Below are 19,257 nucleotides of genomic sequence, written 5' to 3'. Positions count from 1 at the left end.
ATGTTTATCCAAAAATCTCAATGCATGTAAAAAATCAAAGAAAGCAGAGCTGCCAAAGATGAGAGAAGGATGTAAGGGCCTGGAACCCTATCGGATTGCTCTCCTTTCTGCCCAGGGCTCAGGCTCTGTGCAGCGGGTCAGTCTGAAAACTGCTGCATCAGTTGATGTGTAAAATGACTTTGAAAAATTTAGATTAAAAAAAAAAACCCCACAGGGGTGCCTGGGTGGCTCAGTTGGTTGAGCACCCAGTTTCGGCTCAGGTCATGATCTCACCGTTTGTGGGTTCGAGCCCCACGTCAGGCTCTGTGCTGACAGCTAGCGCAGAGCCTGGAGCCTGTCTTCAGATTCTGTGTCTCCCTATCTCTCTGACTCTCCCCTACTCACACTTTCTCTCTCTCTCTCTCTCTCCCTCTCTCTCTCTTAAACAAAACATTAAAAAAAAACCCACACACATACAATATATGTGCAAATATTAATGTGCAATGTTACATTTTTTGAGTTAACTGTACCATTTTAGAAACAGTTTAAGAATAAAGTTTCAAATGTCAAAACTACACATAAATTTAAACTATGTCTCAATAAAAAATAGCCATTAACAACCAAAATACATTTAGTACATTAAAAGTATATACTTATTAACAGTAAGAAGAGTATATTTACCATTTGCTTTTTTTTGGATTATTTGTGGCCACAGTGCTAAAGTAACATATATGACCATGAACCATACAGTGACCAAGGGGACAAAGTAATAGAACTGATAAGGCCGATCCATGACTATACATAACACCACTACCAGGAAATTGAGTCGAAATAAGACCTATTAAAAAGGAGAAGAAAATGGTTTTCATTCCAGGTATGTAGGAAGAGTAAAGACAGATTCTCTCGGACAGAGCACAAACGTTAAGACCAAAGTAATAACTGTGCAAGTATATTTTACTAATCCTTAAAATTACATTTGTTCTACAATCACTGTGAAGAGTTGAATATAAAATATTTATGCATCATTATATTAACTAAATCCAGCCTGAGCTGTCCTCTGGCTACAACTGCCATCTTGTTAAATGTAGGGAAAGAATCTTAAGTCCCCCTCCTACAGTTTATAAGCAGAGATTAGATTACCTCAACAAAAGGGTGTCCATTTCATCTGTTTGATGTTGATTTACCCCATTTAGGATTAAACTGAGAGATGTCATAGATACAAAATAATATTACTCAAATTAAAAAGTGTATTGGGACCTCTGTAACAGTCATTTCAGATAGTGTGATGTCACTCAACACAGAATTTGAGCAGATTGATATTAGAGTTGTACCATTCACTCTCTGAACACAGGCAAATCATTTCACCTCCCTGAGCCTCACTTCCCCTTCTGTAAACATGAAGGTCACAACTCAGGGTTGTGGTGGGGGGTAAATCATGCTCAGGAAATGCCCAGCACAAGCTGGAAACTTAATAAATATCAATCCTTTTCTTAAAGAAAACAGCATAGCAAGGATGACACGCAAATTCGTGAAGCATTCCATATTTAAAAAAAAAAAAAAAAAGAAAACAACATATTACAATAATTCCAGGTAACTGTGTATTTCTACAAAACTGAAGTGAATTAGCAGAGTTGTCCCTTGTGTCCTGGTGCTTTTATTAGACATTCACTTAAATTACATTTTCCCTTCCCTCAATAATAAATTATAAATCTCAAATTATTAACCACAGAACGCAGAAATGACACAAATTTAAAGTGCAATGTCATAAATTCAAATTATTTGTGGCCTTATAATGCACATATTCATATCTTCCTGTCAAAACGTAAGAAAAAGAACGGAACACACTCCTACCTGACAGACTCTCTGAAGCCCGAAGTCACCTTTGATCCAGAAGTACGAGAAGTGCCCATACCCTGTCTGGAACAGGTAGGCGGCAACCAGCACCCGGATGTGCATGTACACCGGCAAAAACTGTCCACAAAATAAGCAGGTAAAATATGCTGGTGCTAAGTATATTCTGAAATATCACAACCAGTACATTTAATCGAGGCAACAGATCAAAGTAAACAGTTGGTATAAGCTCAATAAAAACATTTATTTTTAAAAGGTAGGCAACATAGAGCAAGCCTTAAACCAATGCAGACTTCAGAATCAGACCTGATTCAAATTCTGGCTCTGCCACTGACCAGCTACGAAACTTTAAGTCTGAGTTTTGTAAACTACAAAATGAGAAGGCTCTTGTGAGGAATGCACGAGCTAATAAACGTGAAACACTTTATATATTTCCTCCACTTAGAATTTAATATATGATATCCATAATTATTAATCATCAGATATACTGAATACAAGGTAACTCTAGAGTTCACATTTCCCAGTGAGATTAAAAACACAACAAACTTCCTCATTTTTGGCCCCCTTAAATACACGGACTTTAGATTTGTAAACAGTCCTGTAACTAAAAAATGTTTAATTATTTAGCAAAAATATATGTATTAAAATGTATGCAAATATAATTCAGAAATATTATTTCCCTCCCATTCTTAATTTTTTTAAGTTTAGTTATTTGAGAGTGAGAGCCTGCAGGGGAGGGGGGGGGAGAGAGAGAGAGAGAGAGAGAGGGAAAGAGAATCCCAGACAGGCTCCACGCCATCAGCGCAGAGAGCCTGATGTGAGGTCTCAATCTCACCAACTGTGAAGTCATGACCTGAGCCAAGATAATTTAAACTATGAGATTAAACTATCAGACACTTAACTGACTGAGCCACCTAGGTGCTCCCGACTCTTAATTTATAAAACAATTTTATTTTACACTCCTGTATCAATGTTTCATCATGACTAAGACCCTTAGAATCATATACCATGGTTTTTCAGAGCATCCTATCTTCACCTCTAAGTTAACTGAAATGTAACACATTTCTGATCTATATTTTATGGGAGTCACTGGAAATATCTAATTTACAACTCCTAATTCTCATACCCCTAGAATGCTGTCATTCACCCTGTCCATCAACCACTGCACCTTTTCGTGTGAAGTCATGATCTCCACAACACAACTAGTGCACTGGTTTTTTAATTCATCTAGTTGTTTTTATTTTTTAAATTCATTTTTGAAAGAGAAATGGCGTGATTGGGGGAAAGGCAGAGAGAGGGAGAGAGAGAAAGAGTCCCAAGCAAGCTCCACACTGTCAGGGCAGAGCCCAATGCAAGGCTCAAACTCATGAAACCAGGAGATCATGGCCTGAGCTGAAACCAAGAATCAGACACTTAACTGACTGAGCCACCTAGGTGCCTCTTCAAATTATCTTTAAAAAACTTGTTCAGTGACATCCAACCCTTGCAATTATAAGATTATTCTTTCAGGGATAACTACTGAATCTATGTAAAAAAAAATTTTGGCTTCTATTTTATAGATGCATCTGATCACTCTGTAATTATCCAGCATTGACAAGCTTATGACCACTTCAGGATAATATATCTTTCCCAAGTGATACTTTGTAGGAAAAAATAAAATAAGTAAACATCTTAGATTTTGAGTCCTTCAATGTATGCATCCTTTGTAAATATCCTTGAATGCACCCTTGAGCACATCTTTTTCTTTTCTGAGAAGGCAAAAAGCCCTGAATTTATAATAGGTCATAAATGCTTCAATACCCCCCTCTACTTTAGCCAAACTGTTAGGATTCTCTGTCTCCTAAAGTGATCCTTCTTATGCCTGCTTGTCACTTTTCCTTTGTTTACCTGTTTATTCTACCCTGGAATGTTCTTCTTGGGACCATATTTTGCTTATTCAAATCTTATTCTTCTTTAGAGCACTGTTCAAAATTTTGTATCTTTACTCTCAGATGAAAGTCATTTTTCCTTCCTCAGAGTTCTTAAAGCACTGACATCTATAACAGAGTTTTTATTTATTGCCCTTCATCATTAGTTCTTTTTAAATGTCTTATCATTAAGTCAGAAATTTTAGATGAAAGTGTAACCTTCTAGCATCACAGTGATGAAGGTAGGAAATGTCATATCAAAATAACCTCAGGATTTATCTAATCTAAGCCTGTTACCTCATTCTTGAGAGCACTTTAAAATATTCCCTTCAAGTATCTGAACACTTTGAATGCAAAATATGTACAAATTCCCAAAGCAATCCATTCCTTTTCAGATGGTCATTTACTGCCATAAAGTTCCTTTTCAAGAAAAGTTGAAATCTGACTCTATGTACAAACTACCAGCTTCAGCCCTCTAGGGCAATGCTATGCAATAGAAATAAAACGCAAGCCACAGAGTACACTTATAATATGGTGACCAGAATGCTTAAAAAGCTCAAAGAATCAGGTGAAACTAATTTTAATAAATATATTATTTAATTGAATATATACAAAATACTATCATTCTAATATGTAATAAGCATGTAACAAGATATTTTATATGTTTTATACTAAATTTTTGAACTTAGTAATTAGCTTATCACAATTAGTCATACTTACCTGGTATGTATTTCACCTTCACAGCACATCTCAGTTCCAACTGGCTATATTTCAAGTGCTCAATAGCCACACGTGGCTAGTGGCTTCCACAATGGAGAGTGCAGCTCTAGAGCCTTTTGCATATACTTAATCACTCTTATATCTGATTGTTCTGCAAGTATCTGAAAAGAGCTACCAAACCTAGGCGAACTATTCCCAATTACTTTAATCACTGTCCATAAAACATGCTTTGAAATTCCTTCAAGACTGGGGCTGGGCCTACAAACTTGGGAGTAGGTTATTACATTTAAAAAGTAAATACTATTCATTTAAATTTAACACTATCATAACAATCTGCCAAGTACCTGCCAATGTTGGATTACTGAAAGTTTCATGTACTACTACTCCCAAGTTTTTATTTTAACATATTTTAAACCAACAGAAAAGTTATAAGAATAGTGCAATGGACATCCATATACCATGCCAACCTATTTTAAAGAATGCTGCAGACTATAAGGCATCATTCCTAAATATTTTAGCAAATATCTTCTAAGAAGAAAAAGTAGCTTCCTACACAATCATATTATCCTTTTCATAACCCAAGATTTAATATGACTATAACAGTGTTTACTGTACAATTTATTTCCAAATATCCCTGATCAGAGCCAGTAAAACAAATTTAAAAACAAATTTTTTTTAGCAATCTTGAATCAAGGATCATACACTGCAGTTAGTTATCATTTCTTTTCCATCTACTTTAATCCAAATTATTTTTCCTTTTATCTTTCATGAGTTAAGTACTACAACAAAATTTTAATATTAAAATGTTTGGAATTCTAACTGCATTATAATTAATAGCTATAGATAGAAGAATAGAAGGTTGGCTTCTGATTCTGTTATTTTTCTAGTCCCACAAATTTTCCCTCAAGATCTTTTATTCAGATCCTTTCATGAAAGTTACTTACAAACTCCCAAAGGAAAACAACCCACAGTGGAACACAAAATCATCTACTGTATAAACCTAACTCGCTGTACTCTCCATATTAAATTCAAAGTGTTTTATCCATATTTCCTATAAATTATGCTTTAAAAGAATGTTTATACCAACAACTGCAATCTGCTAGGCCATCTGGATTATTTTAATAATTCTCTGTATTTTTTATGGTTTCTATTTTAGTATGAAAACATGGCACAACTAAAGTTTGACATATTTAACATATTTTACTCAAAATAAGAAATATTAAGATTAAGTAATTAAAATAACCATGGCAGTTAAAAAGAGTTTTTAATGAGGGTAATCCCTCAAATATCCAAAAATCAGGTCCCAAAATATGTTATAACCCATGCTAATAATGCTTTGCCAATGTAGACACAGGTAATTTTTAACCACAAAATCCTATTATATAAAACAACAGGAATATGTTAATTAATCATAACAAATGGTCTGTTAATGAAAAGTATATCCTTCAAGAACAGGGATTTTTAAAAACTGTAATTTAGGATATATTGGGATGTAGTCTAAGATATATTAGAATTAGAATGCTAGCTTGGCAAATGATTATAACAGAATGCCAAATTACCTTCTTCCTTTTATGATTCAAATTCTTTCTGGAATCACTGAATTGTGGAACTTAATCTGCCATTAATTCTTTCTATCTGATTTTTTTTAAATTAGGAGTATCACCTTTAATATGTCAACAATTAATTATGTCTCTAAGTGGCATTTTCTTAAAACAAAAGCATTTTTTCCTTCTCAATTAATCTAATCTTTATTCATGTGTCAGAAATATTTCTAGGATTCAATTTTCATCCTTACTGACTTTTTAGAGAATCTGACAATTTATCCTCCAGATTCTGAGCTGGGCTTACAAACAGTCTTGCTCCCCTCATCTCCTCTTTCCTTGAACCTCTTTTCCTATCTTGGATCTCCTGTAACCACTTGAACTCACTAGGTCCCCTTCAGCTGCAGTGCGACAGGAATTTCACCGCTGCCACAAACATACATATCATAGCCATACAATTTCAGTAAAAATTATACTTCATTTCTTTATCTTCTGCCCTTCAAACAAACCATGCATAAAAATCACTTGACAATTTTTGAAAATAATGAAAAGATTTAATGAAGAATAATATTATTTTCAAGTTGTTGGAGATATCTGGAGAAAACCTCAGTCTTGTTTGTTTTCTTAAGTGCTGCTATGGAAATTTCAAAATACTTCGGCCTGGACAACATTCCCCTCTTATCTCAATTTATCATGAACTCAAATACTATTTACAGATGTGTGCTTTATGTAAGCAAAACGAAAAACATTTCAGTAGTTCCATAATTACGAATGAGTTTGTTAAATTTTTAAAACCTATTTTACAGAAATCAGTTTGTATCTTGAATATAAAACTTGCATGAAAAGTAGTTATCAGATCTAGGTTCACCCTCAAAAGCCTGCTTAATTGCAATGTAGCTGGAATGTTACAACTCGGAACATATATATATTTTTTCCCCCTATCAAATCCAGGGTGTCCCAAGACCATTAGAATCCTATCTTTTAAGACCACTAGGGAGAAGGAAAAAGTGGTTTTGTCCAGGTACAGCACATCGGTGGTACAACGGTAGTCTATTAGTACCCGAGTTCTTTGAATACTGGAGCAAGAGAGTTCTAAGGTTTTTAAACTCTAAAAGTGTAACAATAGTTGGTCAAACTTCCTAAAATACAAGTAAGGGTAGAATATAAATATAGTCATCTAATTTGATTTCTTTTCATAGTAACTTGCCTATTTGAAATCTTTTGCAATTAAGTGTCATCTACATTGTTTCTTCCTAAGTTTAAAATAGCTGTCCAACAGGGTGGCATGAGTTAATATCCTTAGGTTATCAGATGTTTCTACTCAATTAAAATTAAGGTCAAGAATTACAAATAAATTATTGCCTTAAAACTATACATTCTCAGAGTCAGGTGATAGGAGAAGAATGAAAGGCATAAATGTTGGGTAGAAAATAAAACGGGTCTCTAAATGGTAGAGAATAGAAAACACAAAAGAGGTGCCCTTAAAGAAACATTAAAGTGCCACGATTTCCTATATTTTCTGAATTTAAATTCAAAATACTTACTGTACTTGCTCCAGAGATATGATAAATCAGAATCACAAGCTGCATCCAGCCTTTCCATTCATCTGTTTGTTCTCTATTTAACACTTTAGTCTGTGGAAGAGAAACAGTCTGTTTTAAAATTCATTATGAAGGTATTATTAAGTAAAATTTTTTAATAGGAAATAAAGCTAATGCTTCTGTCAAAAGAATCTTGGGGAAGAAAACAAAGATTGTCATTTTATTTGATAAGAGATATTATAATAAAACTATTGAAATATAATATGAATTGGAGAATTAATATAAACTAAAGGAGATTTTAAATCTTTAAGTTGTGACTCATGGTTTTACATTAAGATCACATTTAAACTATGACAGATGTGTTTGTAAGTCTAAAAAATGGCATCTTATAATTTTCTTTAAAAAATCTTAGGAATTTCAGCTGGAAAAGATCTTACAGTTCTCTTCTACTTTACTGTGAAAAAAGGGTCCATTATTATAGTTTATTTTCCCAAAGAGATGAAAAAACTGATTAGTCATCCTCATATGAGACTTATTTCTTACAAGAGAGTTTATTAATTCAAATAAATCATGCCTTAGGAAGAAGTTACACTAATATTCTAAGCAATTACATTAATTCTCAAACAGGAAATTCAGAATATTGTAAGCAGCACCCACATTATTACATAAATTCTAATATATGTGTATACATGTCTGACTGTATAAATATATAAATATAAAATGTTCATGCATATAGGCACGTGTGCAGACCATTATAAAATTGAGAGTACCTCCACTCTCCCCATCCCCAAACAGGCAAAGCAACACTAAGTCATGACATCTTTTTCACAGATCATTATTCACCAATTTTCCAACAATCTTTACATAACTCTGAACTTTTTCCAAACTGTTTCAAAAAGAATAACTGTTAAGAGTCCACCAAGCAAAATACAACCACAAAATCCTTTTGTCCTCTTCTATAAGTGCTTTGAATATTCTGGAATGACAAATGATATTATTTCTTTAATCTAGAGTTTATAATGAGATGACAGGGTTGATATGAGCTAAGAAGAAAATGACTCTTACCTCCTTAGTATTTTCATTGTAAAATACTCCCAAAACCAAGATGTAGATAATTGGAATAAAGAAAGTTGAATGTGTATAATATTTGTTTTCCTTCATAAACAGATTTGCACGGTCACACATATAGAAATAAGCCATTATCAGGCCAAGTTTGCAGAAAGACTGTAAAAGTATTTCTAATGGAGACCCAGGGGTATTGATAATATTTTTCTTTTCCTCGCCGCTTTCCAAATCAGTACATGGCTTATTCTTCCGATGAGTGTTACGATGAATTATATAAAAAATTAAATATCCAATAATAGATAAAGTGAAAAAACAAGCAGCTAGCTTCTGTATGAGGGTAAGAGGAGGCCGAGGTTGACAACAGGAACCATCTACAGGCTTCAAAATCTTATTGCAATACACGTTCATAAGAATCATTGCACTCTGTGAACAAATCAAGTTATTTGGTTATTATCTTGTCAGTAATGTAGCTCGCATTAGATTTTCTCTTGTGAATACTACTGACTTTTCAGCACTGAAACCAAAATGCCTTTGTACTTTTTGTTACCATTGCCCAAATACTCATGCAAATAATGGTATCCTTAATCTGTAATAGCCAGTTCAAGGTTTTTCAAACTTCTTGGACTATGATCCATAATGAAACATTCATTTTATAATATGACCCAGAACACATCCACAGTGAAACGATACCTATCCTTACTATCCAGAATGCACTCTGATATTTTTCTATTCTATTCCTAAAAAAATAAAATACTGATTTCATGGCTATTGGGCCATGACCTTTGGTGAAAAAAATACTGACAGATGTCAAAGCCCAAAGAATTTTAATTAGCAGACTTTTAGGATACTTAAGATAGAGTGTCAGCCTTTAGATGTAAAAAAAACTGTAAAATTATTGCCACTCAAAAATCATTAATTCTTAGCTAACAATATGTGTAATATGCTTTTCATTTGGTTTATCATTTATGGGGCATTTAGAATTCTAAAGTTTTAAGATTTATAATGTTAAATAAAATGTGGAATCGTCAACATGGTTTCATTGTAGTACAAATCTTCTAGATAAGCTGCCAAGATTCTGCCTAGTTGAAAGTTCAATCAAATCTAGTTTAACAAAAAATGTATAGGTTAGGCAATTTTGGAACTCTAAGATGATTATATTTTTAAGCCCGAACATTCAAAATACTCCGCTATTTTGAAAATCTCATGCTTTTAGCCCTGCAATTTCAAGAAGTGCTGTACCTGGCAATCTTGAAGATAACTAGCCTTCAAACTCCAACCCTGGGTTCTTAACCAGTTCTAGGGGGTCAACAAAGCCCCTTAAAGTATATGGAGAACCATGTGTGTGTATATGCAAACACACATTTCTGCAAGATGGGAACAGAATCATTCCTTTTTATGGAAAACTCAAAGGGGTTATGTGAGTCTCAAGAAGATTAAGAATCACTCCTTTATAAGAAAACAATAACTAAATAATATCTGCTGTACTGTATGTGAAAATTTAGAATTATGCGGTTCTCTTTTTTATCTAAACTAAAATCCTTTTCTATCTGTCAATCTGGATTTGTTCAGTAACACTGTGTACCCTGAATAAAACTTAGGGTATAATAACTATAAGAAAATAATAAAAATTATGCTACGTTTTAAAAATGTGCTCTTCGGGGCGCCTGGGTGGCTCATTCTTAGGTTAAACGTCTGGGTTCGTGGGTTTAAGCCCCACATCGGGCTCTGTGCTGACAGCAAGCTCAGAGCCTGGAGCCTGCTTCGGATTCTGTATCTCCCTCTCTCTCTGACCTGCCCTGCTCACGCTGTCTCTGTCTCTCAAAAATAAATAAAAAGACATTTAAAAAAAAGTGCTCCTCACAGAAGCTTGATCTTACAAATTTAAGGTTTTTAAGGCAAAGAGAATGTAAAGCAGTAATTTTTAAACAGGAGTGTGCTGAGAACTTATAAACTTAGAGACAAGGTATATTAAGAGTGAACAGCACTCAGTAAATGAAGTTTCACTTCCTCCCTCCCATAACTTCCTTCCTTCTTATACTAAAACTCCCACTTGTATAAAAGCAAAATTAGTTCTATGTGCAAGTTTAGATAGAATAACTACAAGTAATTAAGATTGTAATAAAATAAGTTATTTGTTACTATATTACAGTGACTTACAGCTAAAACCAGTAAGATATTATAGTTTCTATCTCCTGATAGATATAAGAATTCTTACAGTTTCTCTGCTTGATTCAGGAAGATGTAAGCCATCCAAAGACTCCATGATGGTTTCTTGAGCAATTAATTTGGAAACACTGAACATCTTAACATTTGATTTAGAATTTCTGGTGCTACTATTCAAAATACTGACTGCAGCTTCATTGTAGGCATCTATCTTCTCATTAGTGATCATTTTCCTATTTTCACTTAATAGATCTTCATAAACAGGATCTGTACACAAAACACATATTTTTAAAAACACATTAAAAAAATCCCTACTGGTAGAATTAGTGATCATGTAAGTTCATTGATTGCACTTCATATTTTGCTGTTCAGATACTTTGAATCAACCAATATCTCCTTTAAATCTAAAGAATTTTATCCCTGTCTTCTCTTAGGTACACAGCTTTCAGGAAATATTTTTATGTTCTGGCATATCTTAGGAGTTTAAAATCTGGGGATACTGAGTGCCACTAGGCAATGGGAATTTAAAACTGGATTGGAGAATGAGGTGCCTCGGTGGCTCAGTTGGCTAAATGTTCAACTCTTGATTTCAGCTCAGGTCATGATTTCACGGGTCCCTGGGATCAAGCTCTGCATCAGGCTCCATGTCAGATTCTGAGCTCATGGCATGGAGCCTGCTTAGGATTTTCTCTCTCTCTCTCTCTCTCTCTCTCTCTCTCTCCCCCCCCTCCTTCTCTCTCTTTCTCTGCCCTTCCCCTGCTTGTATGCTCTCTCTCAAAATAAATCAATAAACATTAAAAAAAAAAACCTAGATTGGGGAAGACTGCCTAATTAAGAGAACAGTTAATCTTTTTTTTCTCCTGTCACTACTTTGTTCACACAATTAGGAGGCAATATTATTAGAGACCAAATTCCTTATCACTTACCATAAATATTTTTATTCTCATTTTAGTAAGAGAAAGGTTAACAATGCATTTATAAATAATATAGACTGCACAATAGATAATCACTAATCTTGTTCCATTTAACTTGACATTCAATTTGGAAATAATCATAAGAGTTTCTGACAAGCCAGTTGAATTGCTAAAATATCCAAGGCAATTTCATATTGTGCTACACATTAAATAATGGACATTCATTCAATAAACTCCTGAAATGACTTGATCTAATGTCAACTTTCTCTTAAAGAATTTCATTATCAAGTATAAACTAGATGGTATGGATTTAAATACATTCTGTCAATTCTAGAATATATTTGCTTCCAATGACTATAATACTATGAAACAAACTTAATAATTTTTGTTTGTATTTCCCAATCACCATAAATATATTTTTTAAGAAATAAAAATCAGAGGTAAACATCTTATTTGTCTTTGAGAACTTATTCTTTTTGTTATATGCTAAAGCCATTTTGCATGCTGAGGCTCCTTGAAGGATGTTTTTGTTTACTTATTATTTATTTTTACTTATTATATTTATTAGTCCATTCCTTAAGTTCAAAAGAGGAAGGCAAATAACTCAAATTTATTCTAATGTTGCAAATGTTATTTCAAGATTTATTCTCATAAAGAAGTAATTTTGCCTCTTGAAACTGGAGACAATAAAAACCCATGTTTCAAAATATATACACAATGACATTTGTTCGTTACTCATCCCTTACCTTGTAAGACCCAATAAACATCGCTAGTCTTTGCCAGTTTTTCTAAGAGTGGTGCAATGGAGGTAATGTTCATTTTATATTGGGAAAGCGCTTCGTTGCTACCATTGTGAATCTTGATAGACCACTAAGAAATAAAAAATAAGCATTCAGTATTTATCACAGAAAAATTATAATTTTCACTACTGTAACAAGTTATTATTTTAACATAATCTCCACTTTTATTCAACATTAGAATAAAATTTGGTCAAATTATTTCATTAGATCTATGAAGGCAATTTAAAAAGCTGCTATAACATTAGATACTCAATGTATAACATTCAAGAATGTAATTTTAGATATAAAATAATATTGACATTTAACACCAAATTTACTAAGTTTATTCAGATTGTTTAATATTCATCAGCCTCATTAATTATAATAGAAATAGGAATTGAAATATAGGTACAGTCAAGAATTCTATTTAACATAAGTTAACTTTTCTTTAGCATGTCCTTAAGTATGAACCAAAAATCCTTATGTAAGAATATGCATAACTTACTGTGGCAGCTCCTGCTACAATCACATGGGGTTTTGCAACAGAATCCTAAAGAAAGAAAAATCTTTATAATGGTGTTCTATCCAGTTATGGGAATAAGCCTTCAATTTAACTTCTTCCTTCTAAATGCATTTTAATTTTCTAGAGTTCCTTACTGGATTCTCATTATAACAAAATGGCACATCCAATCCCTAAAACCTTACATGGTTATATGGTTATACAGAATGGCATGAAGCTTGTATGTTTAATTTTTTGGTGTTCTTAAAAAAAAACCCCAAAACATATCACTGAAATTTAATATGACCTAATATTATTCTGAATTCTAAGTAAACTGTTTATAGTAAAACTCTAGTATATTATGTCAGCCAATTTAAAAATATTACTCTAGAGAGTACATAGCAAAAATGTTAATAAAATACAAGAAATGTAATATTTGGAAAAGCTAAACCCAATACGTATTTAACAAAATAAACTGCTAATTATCATAGACCACAATGCGCAAAGAAACAAGGAGAAGTTTGGTAGAATAAAATGCAAAGTGTACTATTACTAATACTACCAATTATACAGTACTTAGTAATTTACTAAGTTTTCTTAAATTAGCTCATTTGAATATAGATTCTTGCCACCTGTGAGACAGGCAGAAAGATATTATACATATCTTCTCAAATTAAGGAAACAGACTCAGAAAAGTTTATAGGGCATTGCTGAGGCCTGGAAGGGACAAATCCAGAACTTGTCTTGTGACTCCTAAATTTAGTGCAATTTCCACATCAAAAGACCTGCTATTATAATCATGTGCAAAAGGAACAAAAATAAGCAAGAAACTTAATTAGAAAAAAAATCTGACTCATGTATAAAAATAAAAATGACATGTATTATCTCATTATTAAGGTAGAAGACTGTGAAAGCGGAGAAAGAATAACAATAATTTCCTTCATAGATACTCTCATTTCCAGTCTAGTGTGTTTCATTTTACACTGCTATTTTAGTGGAATTTCTTCCTCATCTCTAGGTGACTCCTTTTCTCATTTGTCACAGTGGTTACCCCAAATCTTATTTCTCTTCTACAGGTCTCTCTTGCCTCCCTTCTCACTTTCGGAATAAAATTTAATCCTCAAATTTCATAGAGAAAATGGGATTCATTGGCTTGTGTGCACTAAACTTCCTTCCTCTATTCTTACAACCTCTTCCAGCCTATCTTCCTTGAACAAGAGAGTCAATGGCTAATCCTTCTTAATGGCTAGTTCGTACTCTGTGTCTCTATCACCCCCCCTCTTTCTGTCTGATCCATGAATGATCAGTTCTCATCAATTTCATCTTCCTTCTCCAGTCCCCTTTCTTCCCCCACCTACAAAATGCTAAATCATCTTTATACTAAAGTACTGTTCCTTCAACCCTACCTCACTCTCAAATCCTTTCATTGCATCCTGTTAACCAACACATTACTTGGAAGACTATTTTGCCCTCCCTATGTCAATTTCTTTATCTCTCATTTATGCCTCAGTTGATTATGTTTTGATTCGGGGCTTCACCATCCACTAAAACTGAGCTCATTTATGAACTCTGGATTGACACGTTCTGTTAGCTTCATTCTACCCTGTCTAGTTCTAGCGTGACACCTCTTTGTTTTTTTAATTTTTTAAAATGCTTATTTAATTTTGAGAGAGAGAGAGAGAGAGAGAGAGGGAGGGAGGGAGGGAGGGAGGGAGGGAATGTACAAGGGAGGGGCAGAGAGAGAGGGAGACACAGAATCTGAAACAGGCTCCAAGCTCTGAGCTGTCAGCACAGAGCCCGATGCGGGACTTTAACTCACAGACCGAGAGATCATGACCTGAGCCGAAGCTGGTCGCTTAACCAACTAAGCCAACCAGGCACCTGTAAAGTGACACTTCTGACTCCACTTTTTAAAACCCTTTCCTCCCCTGTGTGTCATGTTACAGTTATTCTTCTCCGGCTTTTCCTCTTACCCCCTTTTGTTGCTCCTTCTCAAAATGTTTTTGATAGTTGCATTACCAAGCCCTCTTCTTTAAACTCTCTGCCTTTCAATGTCTTCCACTCAAATAACTTCAACTATTGTCTCACACAATACCCAGATTCTCCAAATCCATCTGGGTAGCTCAGACTTCTTAATGAGTACCCTCACCTACAGAATTAAATATAAATTGTTGGTTTCTTCACAGTTTAGCCTAATTTCTCACTACTACCCCAATACATGTCACCATTCTCCTGTTTAAATGTTTCAGTGGTTCTCCACTACCCTCAAGATAAATTAAACTTAATATTCTTATTTTTAGAAAATATACCCTGAAGTATTTAGAAGTAATCAAAATATGAATAGATAGATAAATGAATTTATACCATACCAAATACAGCTTAGGATATTATTATTCATAATATAATATCTTCTTACCTCATCTACTAGCCTTCTCCTTAAATGAGGCACATGAAAATAACAGCCAAAACCAAATGTAAAGAAAGAAGCCCTTTGAATTTAAGCCCCAGCCATACTAAAATTGCCAGTGAGTCCCAAATGGGCTATACTCTACCTTCAGTATCTTTGCATTTGTGATTTCCTGTACACGAAATAATACTCCTTTTTCACACCAGGCCCTCACCTGTAAGATCACATTATTTGAAAACTCGTTGTGAAAACTTACAGTTAGTGCCAATTCTCTATAATCTTGCTGTACCCTGTTCTTCTCCTGTTTTGGCACTTGTCACATCACTTTCTTAATTACCTATATCCACCACTCATCTGGAAGCTCTTTGAGGAAAAGAACCTATTATGTTAACTAGATATCAGGTACTTTTTCTAGTACCTAGAAATGGCAGGTGATTAATAAATATCTGTTGAATCACAACAGAGTTGTCTAAATTCAACTTTGCTTTTATGCCTGTAGGCTACAATAATGCTCTTTCAGTTGATAAGTGTTATCTTTCTAACCCCACAGTTCTTCCGGAAATATCACCTCCTCTGTAAAGCTCTCTCTTTTTTTTAATTTTCTTTAATGTTTTTTATTTATTTTTGAGCGAGAGAGCGAGAGCAAGCGTGAGCAGGGGAGGGTCAGAGAGAAAGGGAGACACAGAATCTGAAGACAGGCTCCAGGCTCTGAACTGTCAGCACAGAGCCCTATGTGGGGCTTGAACCTGCGAACTCGAGATCATGACCTGAACCAAAGTCGGACACTCAACGGACTAAGCCACCCAGGCGCCCCTGTAAAGCTTTCTCAAACCATCACCTGCATCTAACCAACCCCATTCTAAGTGCCTCTATCCATGGTGCTTTCATAGTCCTTTGTGCTTAATTCTGTACTTACTCTTCATCTTCCCATATTATTATTCATGAGAAGGTCACTATACACTAGATACTGCAAATTCTTTGAGGGCTGAGACTGAGGCTAATTACTAGCCACACTCCTAACACCCAGCATAAAGCCAGCAATACTACATAAATGATAAAAATATGGATCATTGTATTCTCAGGGTCTAGCTGCTTACTATGAAAATAATAAAAAAATACATAAAAACCTGCATACATACATACTCTTTAAATAAATGAAATCAATTAATCAATCTTCGGTAATGACATGGTCATCTACCTAAATAAGTGGAGTCTTCACTGTCCTCGAATAGTAGTAAGGAATCTTACAACAAAATCTATAACTCTAAAACCTAGTTTCAGCAAATTATAAGAACTGACAACCTGGATATGCAATGTAACTCCGGGTAAGTTAGTAACAAAAGTTATCTCTGATTTGTAGGGCTTATACCTTATACTGCATTGATTTTTTTTAAACTGTGAATTTCTACTACTTTAATGGATATACTTTCAGGTCCAGCACAAATATAAAACATACATTTAAATCATCTGAAATATACATGTAAGATTATTCTACATTTTTGCAATAAACATATCAACAAAAACAAAACACAATTATGTGAGACTGCAATTTACCATAAAGTTGAATTCTAGAAGTTGTCTGCATGTTTTGTTTTTTGAAAACTTAAACACATTTTATCAAAGAAACAAAGTTAGAAATGTTGACTAGGTTCCCACTGGATCCTACAAAAGCTTATTTGGTGTATGAAGTGGTTGCAGTGCTAAACATATACTGTGAAAAGAAGCAAAGAAAAATACCATTGCAGCACAAGTAATTAAGCAAAACAAGGTCAACAAAATTGAATACAAAATGTTTTATCCATTCCAAATGCAAACACCTCTGGGAAAGAAAACAGGTTTAATTAAAGGACAAAGAGCTATATGGAGACTACCGTGGAGGTTCTAGAGAGGACTCTGGGGTTTTCAAGGTGAATAGCATGCTTGCCCTATCTATCTCTGAACATTATGACCCAAAATATACAGACATGACTTCTGGGCAACAAATGTAACAATAAAAGGGAAGAAAACAGCCTATTTAACAACAACAAGTTTTTTGAAGAATCTGGACATGTTTGAAGAACAAAGTGGGAAAATGCTCAGGAGAATGTATTTTGTGCAAGAAGATGACCTGGGTTTGAGTTAACTGGGCAATAGCAGTAACAGAAAATTCTCTGTCTGGAAAATAAGGTATCAGCATAACCACGGTAGGGTTAGATCGGTGGCAGCAGACGTACTGGATCAAAGCTCCCTCTTCTCTGTAGAGTGACAGGATTAATCCAGCACAATTAGTCACTATTAAGAAAGTTGGCACAGAGCACAGAAGAGTAGGACAGGTGAGTAAGGGGGGGAAAACAACACATGCTCATGAGCTTTTAAAATTTGGGTGCTTAAAACCAGAAAGACCTATATTTTCAAATACAGACCTCAGTCCACACTTTGATACACTGTTTCATAGAACCATTAACTTCTGGATGCCACAGAAAATCCTAAGAAAAGAAACATAAGGAAATAAAAAGTCAAAGAAACTCCTATGTGCCACCTAAAAGAAACATGAGCCCATCTCCTGAAGAGTACCTAAAGTAAAACACCACCTTGTCCATGACGTCTTCATCTCCCATCTCAGTTTCTCAAGGGCCTCACAGGAGTTCTTGTATCCTTTTTTGCTTTCCTCTAAACTACTCTCCAAGGTCATCTTTTAAAAATTTAAATATGATCTTGCCGCACATTCTTGCTTAAATATTCAAGGACTTTCAAGTGTCCTCAGGGTAAGTTCCAAAGTCCTTAAAACTACTAAGGAGGTATAGGATCTGGTCTCTACCAAGACCTTCTGCCGTTTCTCCTGCCACTCTCCCCTCACTTTAAGTACCTTGCTGGTTCTCCTTCAGCTCCTGGAATGCTCTATGTGCTCCTTTTTCTCCAGGACTTTGCACATACCGTTCTGCCTACAAGGCTCATAAAACTTTTCCACTAACTGGCTCCTACTTATCCTTGAAGCGTCAGTTAAAACATCTCTTTCTCAAAGAGGAAAACGATTTTTAATTCATTGTTTTGTACATTCCTAATGCTCACTTTTTCCTTTTTTATTTTTTAAACATTTTTAGAGGGAGAGAGAGAGAGTAGAGAGAGGGAGGGGGCAAAGGAAAGAGACTCATAAGCAGGCCCCACCTTCAGCACAGAGTCTGACTTGGGGCTAAATCTAGGTAGGGGCTTTCTCTGAGCTGGAGTCATGACCTGAGCTAAAAGAGTTAAAATCAAGAGTCAGAAGCTCAACCACTGCGCCCCCCAGGTGCCTCCCACGTTTTCCTTCTCACCATCCTTAGTCCACATTTAAAGCATGTACAGAACTGTAATGACTTGCAAAATCCATTAAGCCTAGGACATTTTTGGTTTGATCCCTACTGTATTTTCAGGATTTAGGAGAAGTCACTGTGACTAGAAATTCAGAAAAATTCACATATATTCTTTTATGGATATTAATCCTGAATACATACCGGTTTCAAATTAACATACAAGATTATTATTTTCTGGGTTAAAAAATCTGAGAGACCAAATTTTCTGTTTTATTACATAAAACTGTACATACAAACATTTATTCAGTCATTTTAACATTCTTATCTACTCTAAATACGTTGAAATATATTTATTTCATACATACAAAGCATTAGCTGATCTACAAATAACCAATGAATACAGTTTCAACATAACATTTAGTTTACTATTACATTAACTTACCACTTTAACTGATGCAATCTTGTCTTCAAAAGGAATGTTTCCATGCTGTCATTAAAAAGAGAAAACAAGAAATATTAATTTATAGATTAATTTTATCTCAAGAATTCTCCCTTCAGCTGCTTTTGCTGATGTACTTGTGCACTACATCTCAATTATCTATATTCCACCTGAAGGGAAAAA

The 19,257-nt window shown here is 34.4% G+C and overlaps 1 protein-coding gene across 3 annotated transcripts in view; it reads right to left on the bottom strand.

Moving 5' to 3' along the window:
- The window catches only part of CASD1 (CAS1 domain containing 1), a 42,923-nt gene that overhangs the window by 13,426 nt on the left and 10,240 nt on the right, over positions 1-19,257 (bottom strand). For all 3 annotated transcript variants that reach the window (XM_029929182.1, XM_029929195.1, XM_029929189.1), the window contains 9 exons: positions 19,078-19,122; positions 17,769-17,831; positions 12,966-13,010; positions 12,428-12,551; positions 10,820-11,034; positions 8,605-9,027; positions 7,543-7,632; positions 1,831-1,950; positions 661-817 (listed from right to left, as the gene is read on the bottom strand). In XM_029929182.1, the coding sequence (XP_029785042.1) occupies positions 661-817; positions 1,831-1,950; positions 7,543-7,632; positions 8,605-9,027; positions 10,820-11,034; positions 12,428-12,551; positions 12,966-13,010; positions 17,769-17,831; positions 19,078-19,122 (1,282 nt within the window). The remainder of the gene's footprint in view (positions 1-660; positions 818-1,830; positions 1,951-7,542; positions 7,633-8,604; positions 9,028-10,819; positions 11,035-12,427; positions 12,552-12,965; positions 13,011-17,768; positions 17,832-19,077; positions 19,123-19,257) is intronic.

The sequence above is a fragment of the Suricata suricatta genome, chromosome 2 (genome assembly GCF_006229205.1).
Source record: "Suricata suricatta isolate VVHF042 chromosome 2, meerkat_22Aug2017_6uvM2_HiC, whole genome shotgun sequence".
Taxonomy (NCBI): Eukaryota; Metazoa; Chordata; class Mammalia; order Carnivora; family Herpestidae; genus Suricata; species Suricata suricatta.
Note: the sequence above shows the minus strand (reverse complement) of the source record. Positions and strands in the feature narration are given on the sequence as shown.